This window comes from Rhineura floridana, chromosome 2, assembly GCF_030035675.1.
Source record: "Rhineura floridana isolate rRhiFlo1 chromosome 2, rRhiFlo1.hap2, whole genome shotgun sequence".
Lineage (NCBI taxonomy): Eukaryota > Metazoa > Chordata > Lepidosauria > Squamata > Rhineuridae > Rhineura > Rhineura floridana.
In genome coordinates, this window is record NC_084481.1 from 169150887 (window position 1) to 169170894 (window position 20008).

The 20008-nt window shown below is 42.0% G+C and overlaps 1 protein-coding gene across 1 annotated transcript in view; it reads right to left on the reverse strand.

Moving 5' to 3' along the window:
* Window positions 1-10655: 10655 nt before the first annotated feature.
* CHP1 (calcineurin like EF-hand protein 1) overlaps window positions 10656-20008 on the reverse strand; it is a 38238-nt gene continuing 28885 nt past the window's right edge. Inside the window, exons 4-7 of the mRNA XM_061611405.1 lie at window positions 18470-18597; window positions 15521-15582; window positions 12904-13026; window positions 10656-12297 (exon numbers count right to left, since the gene is read on the reverse strand). Coding sequence (XP_061467389.1) covers window positions 12244-12297; window positions 12904-13026; window positions 15521-15582; window positions 18470-18597 — 367 coding nt within the window. The 3' untranslated portion in view covers window positions 10656-12243. The remainder of the gene's footprint in view (window positions 12298-12903; window positions 13027-15520; window positions 15583-18469; window positions 18598-20008) is intronic.

A 20008-nucleotide genomic window follows, 5' to 3' on the forward strand; every position in this document is an offset into this window, starting at 1 on the left:
CATTCACTTTCTCAACCCTCCCACCGGCCAATGTGACACAACTGGAAACTTCTAACCACAATGAGTGGCAAACCATGATTTGCATTAGTCTCTAACCCAGCAAACGATGTACACCACTTCTGAAATGTACTGTTTCTGAAAGGGAGGTGGAAATCCCAGACACTTGGGGACATGTACAGAGGAACTACAATTAGTTATGGCTACCTGGTACATTTCCACTGTAAGCTTGGATTTATGTCTTCTTCTTCACACTTTGTCTTCATTGTTACATGCACTGGTACCCAGGCTGCATAAAGCATGAAACAGCACTTATTTTTAAGCAAATGCATTTAACATCAGGATATAATTCATCAAGATCAGATTTGCCTAGCTATCATTGAGAAAACCAAGAAATGCATTATTCAAATAATGAGACTGCATTTCAACAATTTATAACAAGCTGTAATTGAAGAAACACAAAGGACTAAGTTCTCCCCAAATTACTATCTAATCAAGTAATATGTAATTCTTGAGAAAAGAATGGAATGTTTCAGATGTGATAAGAAAATCTGCAGTTTCTGTTTTAACTTTACTAAAAGGGAAGACTACAGTCAGGTGTCAAGAATGGAAAGCTGACAAGCCCAGCAGCAGAATGATGGATAACCTATAAGTAAAGCACGCTCAATGTACACAGCTTACACAATTAAACACACACACATGTATACACAAACAGCAGTATTCTTGTCTTTATTATTCTCTTTCTGCAATGTGGACTATTTTAAAGGCAAGCAAGAATCTGCACCCTCAGCAAGATTATCCTTTCCCCAGGTATACTGCAATTTCTAGCCACAAATTAAAGATTGTCCTTTCATTCTCACACCATTTTCATTTTAAAAATCAAACTGCATGAACCACTCAAAGTAATTTTTAAAGCATGTGGACAATTATTACATTTTCTTACATTTCCCACGATAAATTACAGTAACCAGAATGCTGAGGTACTCAACTAATAAGAAAATAAGATGGGAAGGATCGAAGGACTTGACTGGTAAGCTCCTTCCAATTCCAGTCACCCACTCCACATCTCTAAGGGTCAGTTTTTTAGAACAAAATTATGCTTGGTTTTGGCATAGTATATCCGCAACTTACATGAACATCCAAGGAAGCATTTCACAAGTCAAGGAATGGAAACTGGAAACCAGTATCTAAAAACAGGTTTGTATTTTTGAAATCATTGCTACATTCAGAAAGCAGGCTGTCTACTCACCCAATTCATAAGATAAATCTTATTCACCTTGACTGGCAATATTGGAATAGCTAATATATTTATTATCACAATGCTAACATGCCATTATGTAACACGGGAAGCAGCCGGGGGGGGGAGGGGAGAACCTGGAGTATTTTGTGATGCAAATCGATTTCCTGAAACAGTAGTTCTTAATTTACAGGAATTTGTCATCAGTATTCAAAATAAGAATAAGAACCCCCCAAAATCTGAACTTCTATCTCCGTGCTCCTTTCAGCAAAATAAAAATTGGCAATTGTATTGGACAGAGCATAGGAATAACACATGGTTCACAGTCAGCAGCGACAATGATTCTAGAACCAAGCAGCTTTGTTTTTTTATATAGCAAATAAAACTAATGAAATCATTGACGAGCCACAAGAAATATAATAGAATGTACTTACTTTTTAGTTACAGGTATTGCAGTAGAAACTCAACAGTAAAGGGCTACTAATTCAATTTACAATTATAAATGTCATTTAATTTACAGCAAGATCCAACGCAGGTACAGCACAACCAAGGTTCATGTGTAAGGGCAGCAATAATAGTACAACATCAGATTTCATCAACTGGACCAAGGTCTAACTCAAGACAGCAGCTCTGCAAAATGGCATCTGTGACATGCTGCCAAAGATAGCAAGAAGATGGGATGGAACTTTCTGACTCTATTAGTGTCAGAAAGATCAAGGAAACCCCATATAGCATGCTCTGTAGTAAACTTTGCTTCCCTAGCAAGAGAAGCACAAGCAGCAGCTATGCTTCTTAGCTTTGCTGGGGAAAGGTTATTGCAATACTAGCACAACAGCTGTTTGTGTTGCTACAACTAGATCACCTCCAACTTCCCATTTTGAAGCTTGTGTGTTAAAACCAGTGATGTGAGGCTGAAAGTTTTGTTGGTGGACAGCAAAAGAGGTTTAAAGATGTTCTCAAAGCAAATCTAAAAAAATGTAACATGAACATTGACAACTGGGAAGTCTTGGCCCATGAATGTCCCAAATGGAGGTCGGCTATTATCAAAGGTGCTGTGGACTTTGAAGAAGCAGGAATACAGGGCGAACGGGACAAACGAGCTAAGCGGAAGGCACGTCAAACAAATCCTCATTGTGACCATCTTCCATCTGGAAACCTATGTCCTCACTGTGGGAGGCTGTGTGGATCCAGAATTGGCCTCCACAGTCACTTACGGACCCAGTGTTAAAGACCTTATCTTGGAAGACAATCTTACCGAGCCATGAGTGATCACCAATGAATGAATGATGTGAGGAAGAAAGTTTTGTTTTACAAATGAAATTAATAACAATGAATTGAGAAAATGTCAGTTGAATCAGGGGGTTTCAAAGTTGTAATTAACTTTTTCCAGATATCAGTGACTAAGAAACATCTATCTCTCTAATGCCAAGGATTTGGGGTGTGGTTAAAATAAGTATGTTAACAGTTTTCAGTGCCTTCATTTTTTGCATGCCTGAAAGTATTTCCTTTCCAAGTAAAGCTCTGAATATAAAATTTTAAGCACATTGAAGGTGTGATCCTATGGTTCCTGGGAGTGCATCCCAGGGACCACATGATTTTGCTGATTTCTCTTTCTACCCTAAGACTGAAAGGTCTGTTATCAGAAGCCTCCCGCCAGCTTCTCTGGAAAAATCTGTCTCCCTTGCTCCTCCATGGTTGGTGCTTCTATTGGGATCAATGGGAGAGATTCGTTTAAACCCACCACCAATGAAAGGGGGGGGGGAGGAAAGAGACACAGCCCCTTCCCTTCTGTCTTGCTGTTACAAGTTTAGCAAGCCTTTGGATTTGGTGGTTTTTCCACCTTGGGTTCTTCCTCCTCTCTTCCCCTTTGGATTGCTCAGCCCATGTGCTTTACTGAATTTCTAAACACTGTGTAGTAAATTCAGTACTAAGTGAGCAGACTAATCCTACCTTACTAGGAGAGAAAGAACCAAAGGAGAGGAACTGTCAAATTATTATATTATTATTATACATTTATTTATACCCCGCCTTTCAACCGAAGGCCCTCAAAATAAACACAAGTATAAAAATACATCAATTCCAAAACCAGGGCAGAAGGGGTGGTACATTTTCCCTTCCCATTTCCTAATCTATCAGCTTTGGGCTTTTCCTCTTCAATTTCCGTCCCATAGCTTGCAAAGGGAGGAAAATTCACTATGCTATAATTTTCTCCCTGGTTTGGGAACATGCAGAAGGAGCTTTGGATCTTTTCTTTTCCCACATGCCGAAGCACCAGTGGGGGGGGGGGTTGGCTGCGGAACCTCCACAGCCACAAGGGACCTCTGAGATCAGATCTCCCTCTGCACTTGGTAGGGACCACAGGATTGTCCCCCCCCCAAATCAGTACTCCCAAAATTATACCATGTGTTTTTTCTGAGTATGTTTATAGCCCAACAATTACTGATCAAAAGGGACACAGTTTAAAGGCTTGCTACATGTGCATTAATTGCATTCTCAGATGAAAATATCAGAAAATGTCAAGCAAGACAAACTACAAACAACTTCATTTTCAATTGGGAGTTCTCTTAAATTTCAGAATTCAATGTGTTGTCAACAGTTAATTGCAAAAAAAAAGACTCAAAGTTTTCACAAAAATACTCTCTCAAGTTAACTCTAAACAGTAATTTTGAAGAGTGTGAAAATGACCTCCTATTGGCTGACATCACAGTTTAGCTTCTCCTGGTACTGCTAATCAATCTTAAGTCATCCTATTGGCCAGGATAAAGAACCTATAGCTTGTTTCCAAAATTGCGCCAAGTCACTTGTTCTGCTGGCACAAGGACTTATGATTGTACAACAGAACTTCCCCATTCTCCTCTCTCCATGCACCCACTAAATCTGTTCTGAGGTTCCCCAATCCTCTGGAACAGATTTGAGGGCATGGGGGGGGAGGGGGGAGTTCTGTTGCGCAAGCATAAATCCTTGCACTAACAGAACAAGTACATTGGATACTGCCTGTGACCCTCCAGATGTTGCTGAACTCCAATTGCAACAACTCCAGTCAGCTGCATCAGGGACTATATTGTAGACCAGCAACATCTGGAGAGTCATAGACTGACCATCCTTGCTATTAGGTTTTCACCCTTTTCTGCTTTTTTTCATAGCTCTGGTATCACTTGTCAAGTCTCTTAAGGTGAAAGCTTGTCAAGGTAAGATTTCTCTGGCCTATAAAAACTGACAGCAGATTGATCAGGAAAGGCAGAACTTGGATAGACCTGGAGGAAGAGCCCCATGTTACTGACATCTAAAAGTTAACATCTTAGATGGGAGAAATATGGGGACTTTCCTCCATACCATTACTGTGTCCCTTTTCTGCCATTCTTGATCAAGCTGCTTTCAGTTTTATAGGCCAGAAAAATCTTACATTGATGCAGCAAGCCTTTTCAGTATGAAAACAGCCTGTATGAGGGTGGGAGATGGTGGAGACTGAGGAACTCTTTCCCTATTGGACAAGGGAGTGGTGAAGAGCAGAATGTAAATAACAGCATCCAGGGAGACAGATTATTAGATATGAATGAAAGGAGAGAGGCCATGGAAAGTGTGTCATTAGGTGAACTGGTGGTCTTCCATGTTGCAAAGGGAACCCTCTTCCTTCATATTGCAGCACAACAGAGATGGGAGCAGAGGAGGAGGATTGTGAGAAGGGATGCTAGTGGGTGTGCCGAAGCTCCTTTCATTTGTTGGCTCAACCTAAATAGGCAGGGTGCAGGAGATACAATCCTCTTAGGACACTTCAGTTGAGACTCATAAGTACCACTAGACATGCTTCAAGAGGTGCTTGAATTTAGGTGGTGATCCCCACACCCAACACACAAAGAAAATGCTACCAGAGTTTCAATCCTAAGTATGTGAACGGCTGCAGTTAGGGAACAGGAAAGGCAAGGGGTCGTGCAAGATGCAAGGAAAGGTGCTCAGCTTCTCTGCTGGAAGTTGGGTTGTGCGTGCTGGTGCCTGGACGGCGCTTGGGGCACCTTCAAACAACAGCACCCAACTGACCACTCTCCCCTCCAGTCCTTCTCTTCGGTAAGGCATGTGGGGAGTGTTGAGTGCTGCCTCTTGAAGGGGCATGGGGTACATTGGCCATATTCCCCACAGGCCCTTCTTCTGGGAAGGCAGATGAGCGAAAGTAGTTGGACATTGCTGCTTGAAGCTATGGCAGCAACCTGGCATTCTATCCACTAGTTCTTCCCTCCAGAAAGGCTGGGAGGGGACTTGCCTGGAGAGGAGGGGAGCTGGCAACTACAATTTTTGGCTTTACCAGTAAAGACAGCCAAACATTTGAGACCCTTGCTTAAGACACTCTGAATAAGATGTTTCTTCACATCTGTCCCTGTTCTATTCAAAGTCATTTTGGCAGCTGAATAAATAGAAATTCGTAAGTATGCAATTTAAAATATATTTCTGCTATATCTACTTCAATAGACACAGCTGCTCTGTCTATACAGCAATGAATACAGTGCATATAAATTAATACATTCAGAGTGCACTCCCCAGCCATCTGCCAAAGCTTACTAGCAATCCTACATTAGATCTGCCAGTTTGTTCACAATATGTATTTAATGCTTTTTAAAAAACTAGTCATAATTTACTTGATTACAGATGAGCGTATCTTTCCTAACCGTCTTCTTTAAGAAATCAGCTTATCTGTCACTCTTGTGTCTATGCATTTCTTATTGCATACAGAATTGTAAAAGCCAAATAAAGACAGGGTTTTAAAACGAAATAGAAGACTTGCAGAAAAAGTTAAGGATATTGGCAAGAAATATGTCTGCCTATATATGTATGGAGATAGGACAGCTGATAGTCCTCTGAAAATGAAAGGCTTATTTCCAATAGGCGCAAGCTCTAAACACCTGTGATGCGTGAGGATAAGGGGAAATAAGAGCCAAACCAACAAGAAACTCAGCTCAGGAAAGAAAAGGGACACAAAGGCCATATTCACACCATACATTTTCCCCACTATTATTCCACTTTAACAATCATGGCTTCCCCCAAAGACCTGTGGGAAGTGTAGTTTGTGAAGGGTACTGAGAATTGTTAGGAGACTCCTATTCTCACAGAGGTAGAATTCCAAGAATGGTTTAACAGGCAGTCCCTCTTCCCAGAGAACTCCGAACACTGTAGCTCTATGAGGGCAATAGGGGTCTCCCAACAACTCTCAGCACCTTTCACAAACTCCATTTCCCAGAATTCTTTGGGGGAAGCCAAGGCTGTTTAAAGTGGAATAAACGCATGGTGCTCTATAACGAAGGGGGAAACGACACTACCACATTATTACTAGCCCAGATTAGTCTGCTGCAGCCCTTTGGCAAGTGCGACAAGTTCCAGCCCTCTTCCCAAAACTAAGGATCTTCCACGAAAATGTATACCGGTTCCCCCGCCCTAGCATTAGAAAGAAGGCTGCAAATGATTTGGCCATTGGAACAAACCGCCAAACCTTTGCAAGCTGGACACGGTGACTCCCTCGGCTACTACACAGCCAAAGTACCGGGACTGCGTCGTCAGCCCCACAGGCAATCCCTCACCAACCATTCTAGCTCTAGAGAGCCTGAAAGGCTGTCTGCGCCTTTCTCGGCCGCTGCACATCTCGGATTCCCGAACCGCTTCTTCTGTGCAGGCTCTTGCTAGCTCCTTTCCAGCTTGTCGGGGGGTGGGAAGAGGAGAGACATCGCTGAAGGGAATCATCGTAGCTTAGTTACCATTATCAACCAACAATCAGTCATCCGCTGTCGAACCCTGTTCCAAGCACAGCCCACTGAAAGTCTACGGCTCTAGAGGCGAAGCAAAGCGAAGGTCTCTAAACACCAGAACTTGTCCCTCTCGAACGGCACAGAACCGAGGTGGGCACCTACAGAGAGCAGGTTTCAACCACCTCAACAGGCAGAATCGGCCAGGGAAGCCCCAAGTTCAAGTCGGTTCTCTGACCAGCGGATCCCCATCCTCACAAACCTTTCCACTGAACCTCTCGAGCCCGCCATCTCTTACCTCAGCTAAGGCCCCAGGGCCGCAGCCCGCGGCTCCCTTCTTCACTTCACTCCGCCATCTTCCCCTCCTTACTTCGCCCACCCAATGAAAGGCCGGCGCAGAGCGACGCAAAGGCCGTTCTACAGAACTCGCGTCCCTTCTATTGGCCCACACACCTATCATTCACTTCACTGCTTTTGACTGGTATTGGACATCCACCCGTTTTGAGCAAGTTGCCGAATTTGGAGAGACGATTGGCTAATCTTAACGATCTCTGAGCCCGCCTTCTCACGAGTGATTCCGCAGCGTTGAAAGGGTTGGGATTTGGCGCTTGGTGGAGGTAGCTGTTCAGGACGCCTCCTAAAGGAAGCGAAGAGCCGTGGTTGGTGGCGGGGATAGGCAAACTAGAAGTTGTAGTTTGTTTGTTGTATTGTTTTTCGCGCCCTTCTATGAACTCAGGGAAATGTGCGTGGCACCTTTAGTTTATCCTTACAGCAAGCTTCTTGGGTAGGTTCGGCTGAAGGAGTATTGCCCCAAGTGAGAGCTTCCTGACTCTAGGTTCAACTGGTCGGAACCTTTCAGTCTACACTAGGCATTCTCATCAGACGTGGCACGAGGAAATGTCGTCGGGTTTCATTCCTAAACTCACTAACTAGAAAATTTTCTTAGCTCTAGGTTTGGGTGTCCCGCAAATACACTGGGAAGAATAAACAAGAAGAGTGCTACGTTCACTCTGGCCCTGCTTATAAAGCATCCGCTACTAGAATAACATTGCCTGGGCCATCGATCTGAGCTAAGGAAAGTATGGCCCAATAGCAGTTGGAGAGAATATACCTGCAGGTTAACAGGACGGGAAAGGTTTAAATTAAGGGGTGCTTTTGATTTGGCCAATACTATTTTAATAGGCTTGTTATGTTTGGATAATATACTTAAAATGTAAATGTACTGCCTTCAAGTCAATTCCGACTTATGGCGACCCAATGAATAGGGTTTTCATGAGGCTGAGAGGCAGCGACTGGCCCAAGGTCACTCGGTGAGTTTCATGGCTATGTGGGGATTCAAACCCTGGTCTCCCAGGTTGTAGTCCAACACCTTAATCGTTACCCCACACTGGCTCTTAATCACACCAAAAAGTGTTAAAGTCTCTTCTGACTTAACTTAGTCTGAAAGGCTGGTAACTCAAATAAAATAAATAAATTTATTTCGGTCCAACACCAGCAAATACAAAGCATAAAGGGCGCAGTCATAAAATACACCTTTTTAAACCAGGTACAACATATTAAAAATAGTTATATCAGAGATTAAAATAATTGAACCAAATCTTTCTACGAGCCATGGCCGCAACACAAAATTTCACCACCATGTCCGTGATCAATGGGTTGCGGTCGTCGGGTAAAAAGTGCACCAGGTTTTCTCCTAAAATTCTGGGTCTTTTAAGAAGGCACGGGCAGATAGACGTAGTGCGGAGATCAGAATAGAGAGCAGTGTAATAGAACATGCTCTACCGCTTCAACCGCTCCAGAGTCACAGATACAAACCCATTCTGTATAGGGCACTCTCTTGTATCTCCCCTCAAGTAGCACTGAGGGGAGTAGATTACATCTTGGGAGAATAAATGCCTTTCTATACTTAGTGATACTCAGACTAGTTAAGTATACCACAAGCACAGGTGCTTTTGCACTAGCCCAAATATTCGGGAATGCTGCCAGAAGGCTCAGATTGTGTTGGAGCTCAATATCCCTGATACACTGCGAAATGAGTTCTTTGGCCTTAAAGTAGCCGAGTTGTAATACGGCTGTCCAGGAAAAGCCAAGGGAAAGCAATTTGGAATTCACCACAAGTTTCCACCAAGATTGGTAAGTGTCGGTGAGGGTTAATGGAGCAAGCCCCAAAGGAGAAAAAATCAGCTTTAGCCACATATTTTACCTGTAAACCCAGGCCCTCGTCTTGACCAACAAAGTATCTACTTCCCCACGTAAGACATTTGGCACACAGCTAGGCAAACCAATAATGCTCCTAATAAATTTGGATTGTGCACATTCCAGAGGGGCATAATTACCCTGGGAACAAAGCTGAGTGCCATATAGAAGTTGGGGCACCACTTTGGTATTGAACACCAGCATTGCCGAGGGGATGTACTGGCCCCCATTAGAGAAGAACGCAAGTAGCGCAGTAATACTTCTCTGGGCACTTTCGGCGGTGTTACTTAGGTGGGATTTCCAAGAACCAGAGGAATGAAAAATGACTCCCAAATATCTAAAGGAGGGAACTTGTTCGATCGGGTGGTTATTTAGTAGCCAGCGGTGTTTAAGCCTTTTGCAAGTGAATACTAAGATCTTAGATTTGTCGTAATTGATTACGAGCTTTTCTGTCCTGCAAAAGGAGCTAAGCACCCTCAGAAGATGACGCAAACCCACACATGTTAAAGAAAGGAGGGCAGCATCATCAGCATACAGTAGAGATGACAAAGGTCTCCCCGCCAATATAGGCAGGTGAGCATTTTCCTTGGCAAGGTGTTTAATTAGAGGGTTGATGTAGAAGTTGAACAACGATGGAGCAAGTACACATCCCTGCTTGACACGTGTTGGAATAGGGGCAGTTAACTGACCCGCATGATTACACCTAACCTTCAAAGAGGTGTTCCCATGAAGGCTCTGAATGAGAGAGAGTAACCGCCTATCTATATTGCACTCCACCAAATCTATAAACGCCGCATACAAGGTTCCCCCAGGGGGAGACATACTTCTCCACAAGATGTTGTAGCACCAACCCCTGGTCAAGAGTGGAGCGTCCCGCCCTAAAGCCAGCTTGTTCGTCGGCGAGGATCTTTTCGGCCTAGAGCCAGTCGAGAAGGTGGCTGGCATAAAGCTTGCTGATAACACTCACAAAGCTAATTGGGCGATAACTAGCAGGATCAGTTCTTTCCCCTTTTTTAAGTAACTCAAATGCTTATTCATTTCCACCACCTAATTGCTAAATAACTGACCTACTGATACTAGGGCAATAGGATCACACTCCTGGACTAACAGGAAGCAGAAAATTCCAGTTGATGCATATTGTCAAGCCTTCTTTCTAAAGGAAGTGTAAAGTTGAACATTCAAAGCCATATAAAACTTCTGCCTAATGAAGACAAAGGACGAGATCCAATGTTGCATGATCAGGCATTTGCTTGTACAACAGTTTCTCCTTCCTCTCCCTGCTGTCCCTCTGCCCCCAAAATCTATTCCAGAGGGTTGGGGAAACTCTGCAGAGGCTGTTGGGGGAGAATGGGAAGTCATGTTGTGCAAATAGGCTGACAGGATTGGATGTTGCTCAATCCCTTAAAAACCAAGTTAGATGAAAAAATAAAGTCCTGCAGCTGCAGCTTCAACAGGCACCCTGTGTTATTAAACTTCCGTTCATGCTAGAAAGACAGACAGTATTTTGAAAGATTTTATTCATGGATTGTTGATGAATACAATAGATCTGACAAGGCACAACTGTGGATTACAGCTACAGAGCCAAAGGAAAATAGCTTATTTGAAAATAAGCACATTTCAATCTATAAAATCTAACATCTTGGTGTTACTATCATTTTCCTTCTCATTATAAAATTCCTATGTTACATTGTGATCAAAATCCTAACATGTTTTGTTTGCATGAGATCACCCTTTAATCTTGTTCCCAAAGTGCTTCCAACTTTACAGTTGATCTGAAAAAGCAACACATTTTCTTCTGCAGTTTTGAAAAGTGTAAAATAGTTTGCAACTCTGAAGGATCGTTCAGTTGTACAGGATTTAAGTAAATGCAATACATATGGAAATGCTGATATACAAAAAGTAGCAGGGGTCAGAAGTATTTGAACTCTGATTTTTACTCAAAATATTTTCTGCATTTTGAAAGCCAACACTGCACAATGAAAAACTGTTGCCAAAGTTCTTTGATAATTAGGTACAACAAAAACGTTTACTAATAACAAAGATAATCCAGCCTGGAAAGTTCATTACATTATTTTTGAACCTCAGTTCTATACTGCGCTGAAGTTGCATCGAAATTCACTTTAGCAATGTTACTTAATCTGTGTGCATGCGTGCTTAACATAAAACATTTTAAGTATCTTGTCATAAGGTGTACACATACTAGGACTTTTCCTAAAAACATTGTTCCACATCATTTGTAGGGACAAGGTACTCCTCCAATCTTTCACTCTAGACTTCAACATTGCATGCTGGAGACTAAAGTCCAAGTGGCATAATTGGTATAAAAAGCCTTTCACTATAAGCTGTACAACAAAAATAATGTGTTGCAAATATTCACTGAAAAATGAATAAAATCACAAGAAATAAATTTGAATAGTTTAAGTAATTCAGATCAACTAATACCACAAAAAATAGAAACAGCAGAACGGCATTGAACTTTGACCAACAAAGAAATAGCTGACTATGGAACAGTTTTGTTCAAGAGCCCAGGACTGTGCTTTCAAAATTGCAAGTTACACTCTTGGCAAACATCCCATTCCCTGTGGACAAAATTCATAGCATTTGACACACTTCTGAGACAATAATCATTCAAGTCTTAGTCCTGAAAACAAAACCATTGGCCTTGCATTACTTTGAGAAGTTTAGAAGAGTGTCAGACATCTACATTAAAACAAAACAAAGGAGGGAGGAAAAGGCAATTTGTTACAAGACAAACAGAATGGAGAATACAAATATTACAGAGTCAGATTTTTGTTGTCAAAGTTCATAAGATGGTAGAAGACTACAGTACATGGGAAGAAATAATTTATAATCAGAAAACAAAGCAAAGAACTGTGAGGAAAAAGCCATTTCGGGGTTCCATTCCAAGCTGCACTGCAGCCATGTTCCTTTGTTCTGATGCAGAAGGAATGTTCACATTGATGGAACAAACTGAGGAGGGTTTGGAGATATACCTCACATGCACCAGAAGCAATGCTCAGGAGAGAAGAGGGTAGAACAAACTATATTCCTTAAATATCAGGACAACAAGGAATGGGCCTTGATCCATCAGTGAAGAAATCGAATGCTCATTTTTTGCTCTACATCCACCTTCTCCAAAACCTGCAGAAAAGTAGAATCGTTAACTATTTGTTACAGAATTCCAATTCTATCACAATATTTAGTCTTTTGTCTTGTCTAGACAGTTATTCTAGTATGCTTTCCTCTTGTGCTGCAGAACTGATTTTTGTAGATCATGTTCTAGGGGTTGTCAGTATGGGCAATAAAAGCTGTGCACCAGCATTCCCAGTTTATTAATTACATTTATAGAACTCAAGGAGGTTCCTGGGCACTCTCCCATCTAAGCACTCACCAGATTAAGTCTAGCTTAATACAGGTTCCTATATCACTTACCCACAGACCATACCTTGGGGTAGTTTGCAATACTGTCAAAGTAATTATGAAATGTCTGGTGTCTTTCCCCTTAAATGCATTAAGATCAGCATCCAAGAACTCAAAAATATGTAGAAAAGCTAACATGTCTAATGAGAATCACTGAAGCAAAAAAGATAAATTGCTTGCAACTGCCGAGAAGCTGAAAAGCACAACTCTACCAATTCATGTTCAGACATGGGCAAAGAGCAAAATAACTAAAGAAACTGTTTCCTGATCAGGAAAGCCCTAGCACTTGAGCAATCAGGTTTGCCATAATAAAAGTTGTTTCTTGACCTTAATAAACTCTGCAAAGGAGATTGCGCTGTCGCCATCCTGATCAGCCTCCTGAATTGTTCTGTCAGCAATGCTGCCCAACTGTTCATCAGAGATATTTACACCAACCATCATCCGCAATACCTTTAGTATACAGAAATCCAAAAAGAATGAAATATTACGGTCTGCTTAATTCAAGCAACAAAGAGTATTTATCAAGCTAAGTAGGACACTAGTCATGTAAACCCACAATTTTAAATCACCTATGGGAAGGTCGAAGACTGGCAACCATTAGGCAGAGCAAAGTGGCTGCCTTAGGCAGCTATTTTGAGTATCACAAAAGGGCAGCAAATTTTTATTACTGTTTTATTGCTACCAGGGAGAGGGAGAGTTCCTTGTGGGATTTCCTGCCTCAGGTGCTAAAATAACTTAGATGGCCTTAGGTACTATAAACCTTGACTTGGGAGTAGGGGGCACCACTTACTGCTCTGCCTCAGGCAACAAAATATATTGAGGCAGCCCTAGGAAGCTCCTTCTATAAATAGGGGCATCAGTGCAGGTTTGTTTGACATCATCAACAGCACCTGGTATGGATCATGAAACGAGGTGGCTCTCACCTCAGGAATCCTCATACTAGCAAGATATTATTCAGGAAGTTGTCAGCCAGTTTGCACATCACAGTGAGCCATTCTTACAACTATGGCTTACTCTGAATGAGCAACATGCGGGTGCACACTGCTGAAATCATGCCTACCTTGCTCCTCAGTTTGTTAACCACAGGACAAATGAACCACACTGCCAGCTTAGCTTTATATGCAAACCAGCACTTGTGATTTGGTTTTCTTTAAACCAACCATAAGAGGTTCAAGGTAAGCCAAGCTTGAGTGGAACTATGGCATACCATGATGTGCAAACCAGTACAGTAGGGCCCCACTCATACAGCGGGTTACATTCCGGACCCCTGCTGTAAAGCGAAAACTGCTGTAAAGCAGAACACATTGAATAGAATGGTGCGTGATGCCCGAAAACCGCCATAAAAGTGGAACAAGCGCCGTATGAGTGGGGCTTTTGTCTAATTGCATCTAATTCAGACTGCTGTATTAGCGAATCGCTGTAAAGCAGGGCCCTACTGTAATAACCTTCTCCGGTGCCTGGATACACTTCACAGAATTGGTTGTTTCTGGGCTGCAGCACTTGTAGCACTGTTTTGGGCTCACAGAGGACCTTTTCCACCATCCTGGAAGTGTAGATTTTTACAGCTTTATAGGATTAGGGATGGCTGCTAGTCCTGAATCTGAGTGTTTTTTTTATTGCTGTATATAGCTTGGGGTGCAGGAGAGTTTATCCTCCTAATGCTCTCCACCAGAATACTATACGCCTTTAGGGGTTAAAACATTTTTAAGATGACAGGTTTTATATTGTTTAAGTCTGGTCTTTGTTTTTACCTCTGCAGCTACTATATTTATGCCATTATATAATGTTTATGTATTATAACCTTTTAGTGTACTCATTCCATTCAGAGCTTGGAAGTAATTAATTACAAGTAACAAAGTACTTGTAATTCATTCTTTTTTGAGAAACAAGTGGGTAATTCCTTTACATTTTGATTGTAACAGAACTAGGTGTAATTTTATTACTTTTGAGGAGTAATTGTAATGTTTCCAGCATTACTTTTGGGCATTACTGCGAGGGGAGCGGGGGAAGTCTTCTGCTCCTCTGATTTGTGGATGAAAATCATGTGCCTCAAAATGGGCTTCTGTGCAGCGTCGCTCTTCCCTCGTGCTCTGTGGGTGTTTAGGAGATGACGAGGGAGGGGGTGGAGGGGAGAAAACTGTTTAAAAAAAACAGATGGTGGTGGTGAAGATTGGAGTGGAGGGGAAAAAGGAGCCGGAGGACAAGAACATAAAGGAGAAGGTGGCAGCAGCAGAATGGAGATAAAGAACTGTGGAGGTGAAGGATGACAGTGAGTGTGTGTGTACTGTGTTTGCACTTGGTACACAATGTGGCCTCCACCACCCTCTCTGGCTACTGTGCTGCATTTGTAGTATTTTAACTTTTTTGCATCTCAGGGGAAAATGTTTGCTTGGGTGAGTGTCCCTTAGTTGGGGGCAGGGCAGGGTCCAGGAGGTGGTTAAGTGAGAGAGATTATGGTTGCTGGCTGAGTGGGGTGGGTGGGTGTTGCACTTGGTCTGATGTGCAAAGATCTGAGTAGTGGCCTCTGCCTCCCTCCCCACTTCCCTTACCAGCGGAGAGACCACCATTTCTATCTAATGGATGAAAAGAATTATTCTACTACCTCTGTATGTGTGTGTTTATTTTTAATGTTGTTTTCGTCTACTTAGATGTGCAGCAGCAAAGGCCAGCACCTTGTAGGCGTTTTCTAAACAAAAGTAACTGAAATGTAATTGCAGTGATTACTTTTGAGAAAAAGTAATCAGTTACTTTCAGAGCAATTGTAACTGTAATGACTACTTTTTGGGCCATGTAATTGTAACTGTAATTTATTACTTTTTAAAAGTAATCTTCCAAGCTCCGATTCAATTTAGTGATTTCAACTGGGATTCATCTTAAAGGTTAAAATAAGACAGTCATCTGAAGAATATGCAAGTAATTTATGGAGTGTGCAAGCTAAACCTACCTGAAGCAGCTCCTCTCGAGAAATCTTGTCATCTTTATCTAGATCGTATAACCGAAAAGCAACTAGACGAAATAATTACATTTAAGATTAGTCATCTTTTCTCACTGCTGCCACATACAGAATATATTCAAACAAAACATTGCAGACCTGGAGCAATGCATAACCCTATAATACAAACACTCTCCCTTGATCTCCCCATTACTATTGACCACTGTCAAGCACAAAGGCACCTCCCAATTAATTGAAGTGTAGCAGTTCCTTGGGGTGATTATTTCAGAAGAGAAGAGCAGCTGTGCTGGATCAGACCAGTGATCTGCCTCAGGTGTATAGAGGTGATGAAGAACATACAAGATTCATGTCATATTGGTTGTTCTGATTGTTTATTGTTTTAATTGTGAGCCGCCCTGAGTTCCTCGGAAGAAGGGCGGGGTATAAGTATTTTAAATAAATAAATAAAATAAATAGACTGGAGAGGGAATGTTCAGCTTTCCACTGAATGCCAAAGGCCAGAACATCTTGCTGCCCAAACACAGTTGCACTTAAAATCCTGGAGTTTTCTATTCCTATTCTTTAACTAGTTACTGATCCATCCTCTTATCCTATCAATACAGTTTACACCAATGCATGCTAACATATTTAACTGAATATTGTCGTGCCAGCTTGCCAGCCTTATCCTGGCCTGCAGTTAAAATGGCTGAACAACAAAGCCTTATGGGGATTTTTTCCCTTGACATCTTTTTTGTTAACCTGCTAGCAAGCAGTTAAATATTTGGTTCCCCCTTCATCACTGTGACTTGGTGATTTTACAACACAGCTGTATCAGCTTACAGCTAGTTTCGCACCTTCTTATCAGCAGAAGGGGCCTGCTTCCGTCAAGGCCGTAAAACTCCTTGAATTGTTATGGGAAACCAAGAGGAGGCGCCAGGTGCGGTGGGAACACAGTTTTTTCATCCCTTTGATGAAAATGTTAATTGGTTAATTGTCTCCAGCTGAGCGGGAGATTTCTTCAATAAGAAGCTTAGAACTCTGGGTTAAGTGTCCCACTTTGGAGCACCACCTTGTCTCTTTGGTGATGTTCTGTTGTGGCCCCATTTCCATCCTGACTCGCAATTCCCTGAGGGGAGAAGGCTATCCAGCTAGAGATCTCATGGTCTGTAAGTATAACCTTAGGCCAGAAAGCTTTGTTATTTTGATTTGTGCCAAAAACTTACTTTACTGTTTTTCTTACCAAACCTTGCCCTGTTTGGGGGTGTATGGTAACAGGATTCAATTTGCTGCTAAAACTTGCTTTTGTGCACCTCTTTGTTCTTTGTAACATTTTTATACTTTTCTTATTTTTCTTTTTTAATAAACTTTAATTACTTTAGCCAGCGTGTGTTCATTTCAGAGAGAGGGGTCAGTTCCTAAATTCAGTCCTTGCCATTCAACTACAACTACCGTGTAACAGAGGAATGTTTTACCTGAGGCTTTAGAAGGGGCAAGGAGTATATTTGGACTCTTGCCCTGAGAAGCTCTGGTGTTTAACTGGGCTCTGGAGTTCCCTTTGCCCCAGAGTAGCTAACCAGTCTGAAGGGGGGTGGCAGTTACTACCTTGCAGGGTTGGTGTGAGTGTGCCCAACCTTGGCGAACCAGGATTTGCTGGGATCAATTGCCCAAGGCTGGGGATTGACGCCCGGGACAGTGAGAGCAGACGGGGAAGGGTTCCCCGCTTTCACTACAAATATTTTTTTCTAGCAGTCAAGAATTTCTGGAATGCTTATATAAGCCTAAAAATGGAAAGCAAAGAAAGTCAAAGCCCTTTCTGAGTATGAAAGGATTTTGAATTAGCAAATGTCTGATAATTACTTAATGGTCACTATTTACCAGGAGTCAGCCTGCTTTTATAATTTTACCAAGAATTTAAAATTTGTTTAATATCTTTAAGTTATACTAAGTAAATAAATAATATTATGAAAGAAAATGTAAACAAAATATTTTACACTATTTTAATCTTATGCTACTTTCTAATGCTCATGATTACAGGGATCTACCAAACTGCATGAGCCAGTGTGGTGTAGCGGTTAAGGTGTTGGACTATGACCTGGGAGCCCAGGGTTCAAATCCCCACACAGCCATAAAGCTCACTGGGTGACCTTGGGCCAGTCACTGCCTCTCAGCCTCAGAGGAAGGCAAAGGTAAACCCTCCTCTGAATACTGCTTACCAGGAAAACCTTATTTATACGGTCACCATAAGTCAGGATTGACATGAAGGCAGTCCATTTCCATTTTTTCAACAAACTGCATACTTTGTGAAAGTTACTCAGGAATAAAATACTGTCTAGATCAAAGAGTTCTAACTGGTGGGTCATAGAACCTATGAAGTTGATAACCGATGATTCATTTATACAGCACCATCAATGTGCATAGCACTTCTTGCTGGGAGGAGTTTATAATCTAGAATCTAACACAGAACAAACAGAGGAAGGGAGGGGTAAACAGCAAAATGTAACAATTTCAGTAATATGTACTTGGGCTTGGTTACATCAGGGCAGAGATAACAGTCTGTATCCCATGCTCTAAGCGCTGCTCAGTCTTCTGTGTGCACAGTAGACCTTCCTCTTCCTCCAACCCCCCCCCCTTCGAAATCAGCTCCAGAGGGTTGAGGGATGCTCTGGAAGAGAGGAAACTGAAGTCTTGTTGCATGAGTGGAACTCTGCTTATGCGGTGTTGGATACAACCCATTATCTGGACAGAAGATTGGCTGCCTAGAACTCTCATCAGCCACAACCAGCAAAAATGACAAAAATCAAGTTTCACTTTTAGAATTCTTTCTATCCATGCTTCCATAAGATTTTTTGCCAGATTTAAACTTCATTTAGAAGAGAGTCACATCCAAAGATACAGGACTACAAAGTATGATACAAAACTAAGCAATTAGCTTGAACAGATACACAGTTAAAAATGTCTTACAGTACAACTTGTTGCTCCGACTATTAAGTGGTTCTGGCCAGTTCTGGTCTTTGCTTTTCTCATTATCTTCAATGGGTCGGAAATGGGCCAAAGTCCTCATGAATCCACGAAAATTCACCTGTTCTTCTCTACCCCCGGGGATGACACAATGTATTAAACTTCACAACTTCATTAAACAATATACTTCAAACAAGTATGTCCATACCAAATTTATTGGTGTCTGGAAAAGGCAGTTGAATGTTTTACTGTTATTTTTCTATAATTATTCCATGCACACTATTCTGATTTCTTCTTAGCCGTTACAGAATGTTTTGCTTTTCAACTGAGCTACTTTCTCAAAACCATAAGGTATCAGGACATTAGACAGGCTTCAACAATTACCAATTGGCCCAAGTCCTTAGATCAGCGGAGAAGGGTTTTTGCTGTTCTGCTGAAGGGTGTTGGAAGTTGTTTGATCCGGAAGCACAAGAGAGAGAATCCTGAGGAATTACCTCCCCCTGTAGGCATGGATGGGCCCTACATGACTGGGCTTCAGGCACCAGTAGAAAAACACTTTTTCATTCAGGTGTTAGGAGACGTGTGACTGTTCAAAGTCTTAGACTAATTAACTGCGCCAAACTTTTGAATATGATTTTCTTACTTAAAATTTTGGCTGCTGTTGTACTGTTCTTGTTTTCTCTAAATGATGTTTTAATTGTTTGGGCATGGTAATTGTTGTTTTAAATATTAGTTGTACTATATTATTCATGTTATTATTAAAAGTATTACATGTATACTACCCTGGGATCTGGAACAGATGGAGGGCAGGCTAGAAGTTTCATAAATAATGCTACCCCAGTTATGGCACCTTCTGGTGATTGTGACAAACCTTTCTCCCATCTTTGAAGCCACACACAAGGGCAGGAACCACTCCAGTAGCTTTGTGATGATCCCCGCCCTTTCTCTACCTCTATAAAGTGGGGAGGAAGGCTCTCCCTATTGCCTCCTAGCATTAGCTGAAGCCCCAAATTCCCAAACTCTCTTTCCTGCTGGAGAGGGAAGTGCTTCCAGGCACTGCTCAGCATTGGGGCTTTGAGCCCCTCTGCTGAGCATTGGCTGAAAACCCACACTCCTACCTCTTTGCTGCAGGAGAGTGGAGAGGCAGAGAAGGGAAGCACTTTCTACCATTGTTTAACATTAGAACTCTAATCCGAACATCAGCTTCAGCTAAAAACTTAAACTCTTTCTGCCTCTTCACTGCAAGAAAGAAGCAGAGGGAGAGGTGCTCATTCAGCCATTGCTCAGCTCCAAGCAGCAGGTGAACCTGGAATGCTCTCTGCTTACTTTTCCCACAGGAAAGGCTGGTGGCTGTTATTGGGTGAAGGGGCTTGCCTCCAATCAATTGGCAGTGAGGAGGAACCTGGCAAGCACAATTTTTAGCTTCATTAGTAAATTCAGCCAAAAAAGCTCATATCTTGATTGGAGCTACAATGAAAAGGTAGTCAAGGTTTTTTCCTCTCTGAGTATTTTGGTATTTGCCAAATGATAGTATTTGTAAAG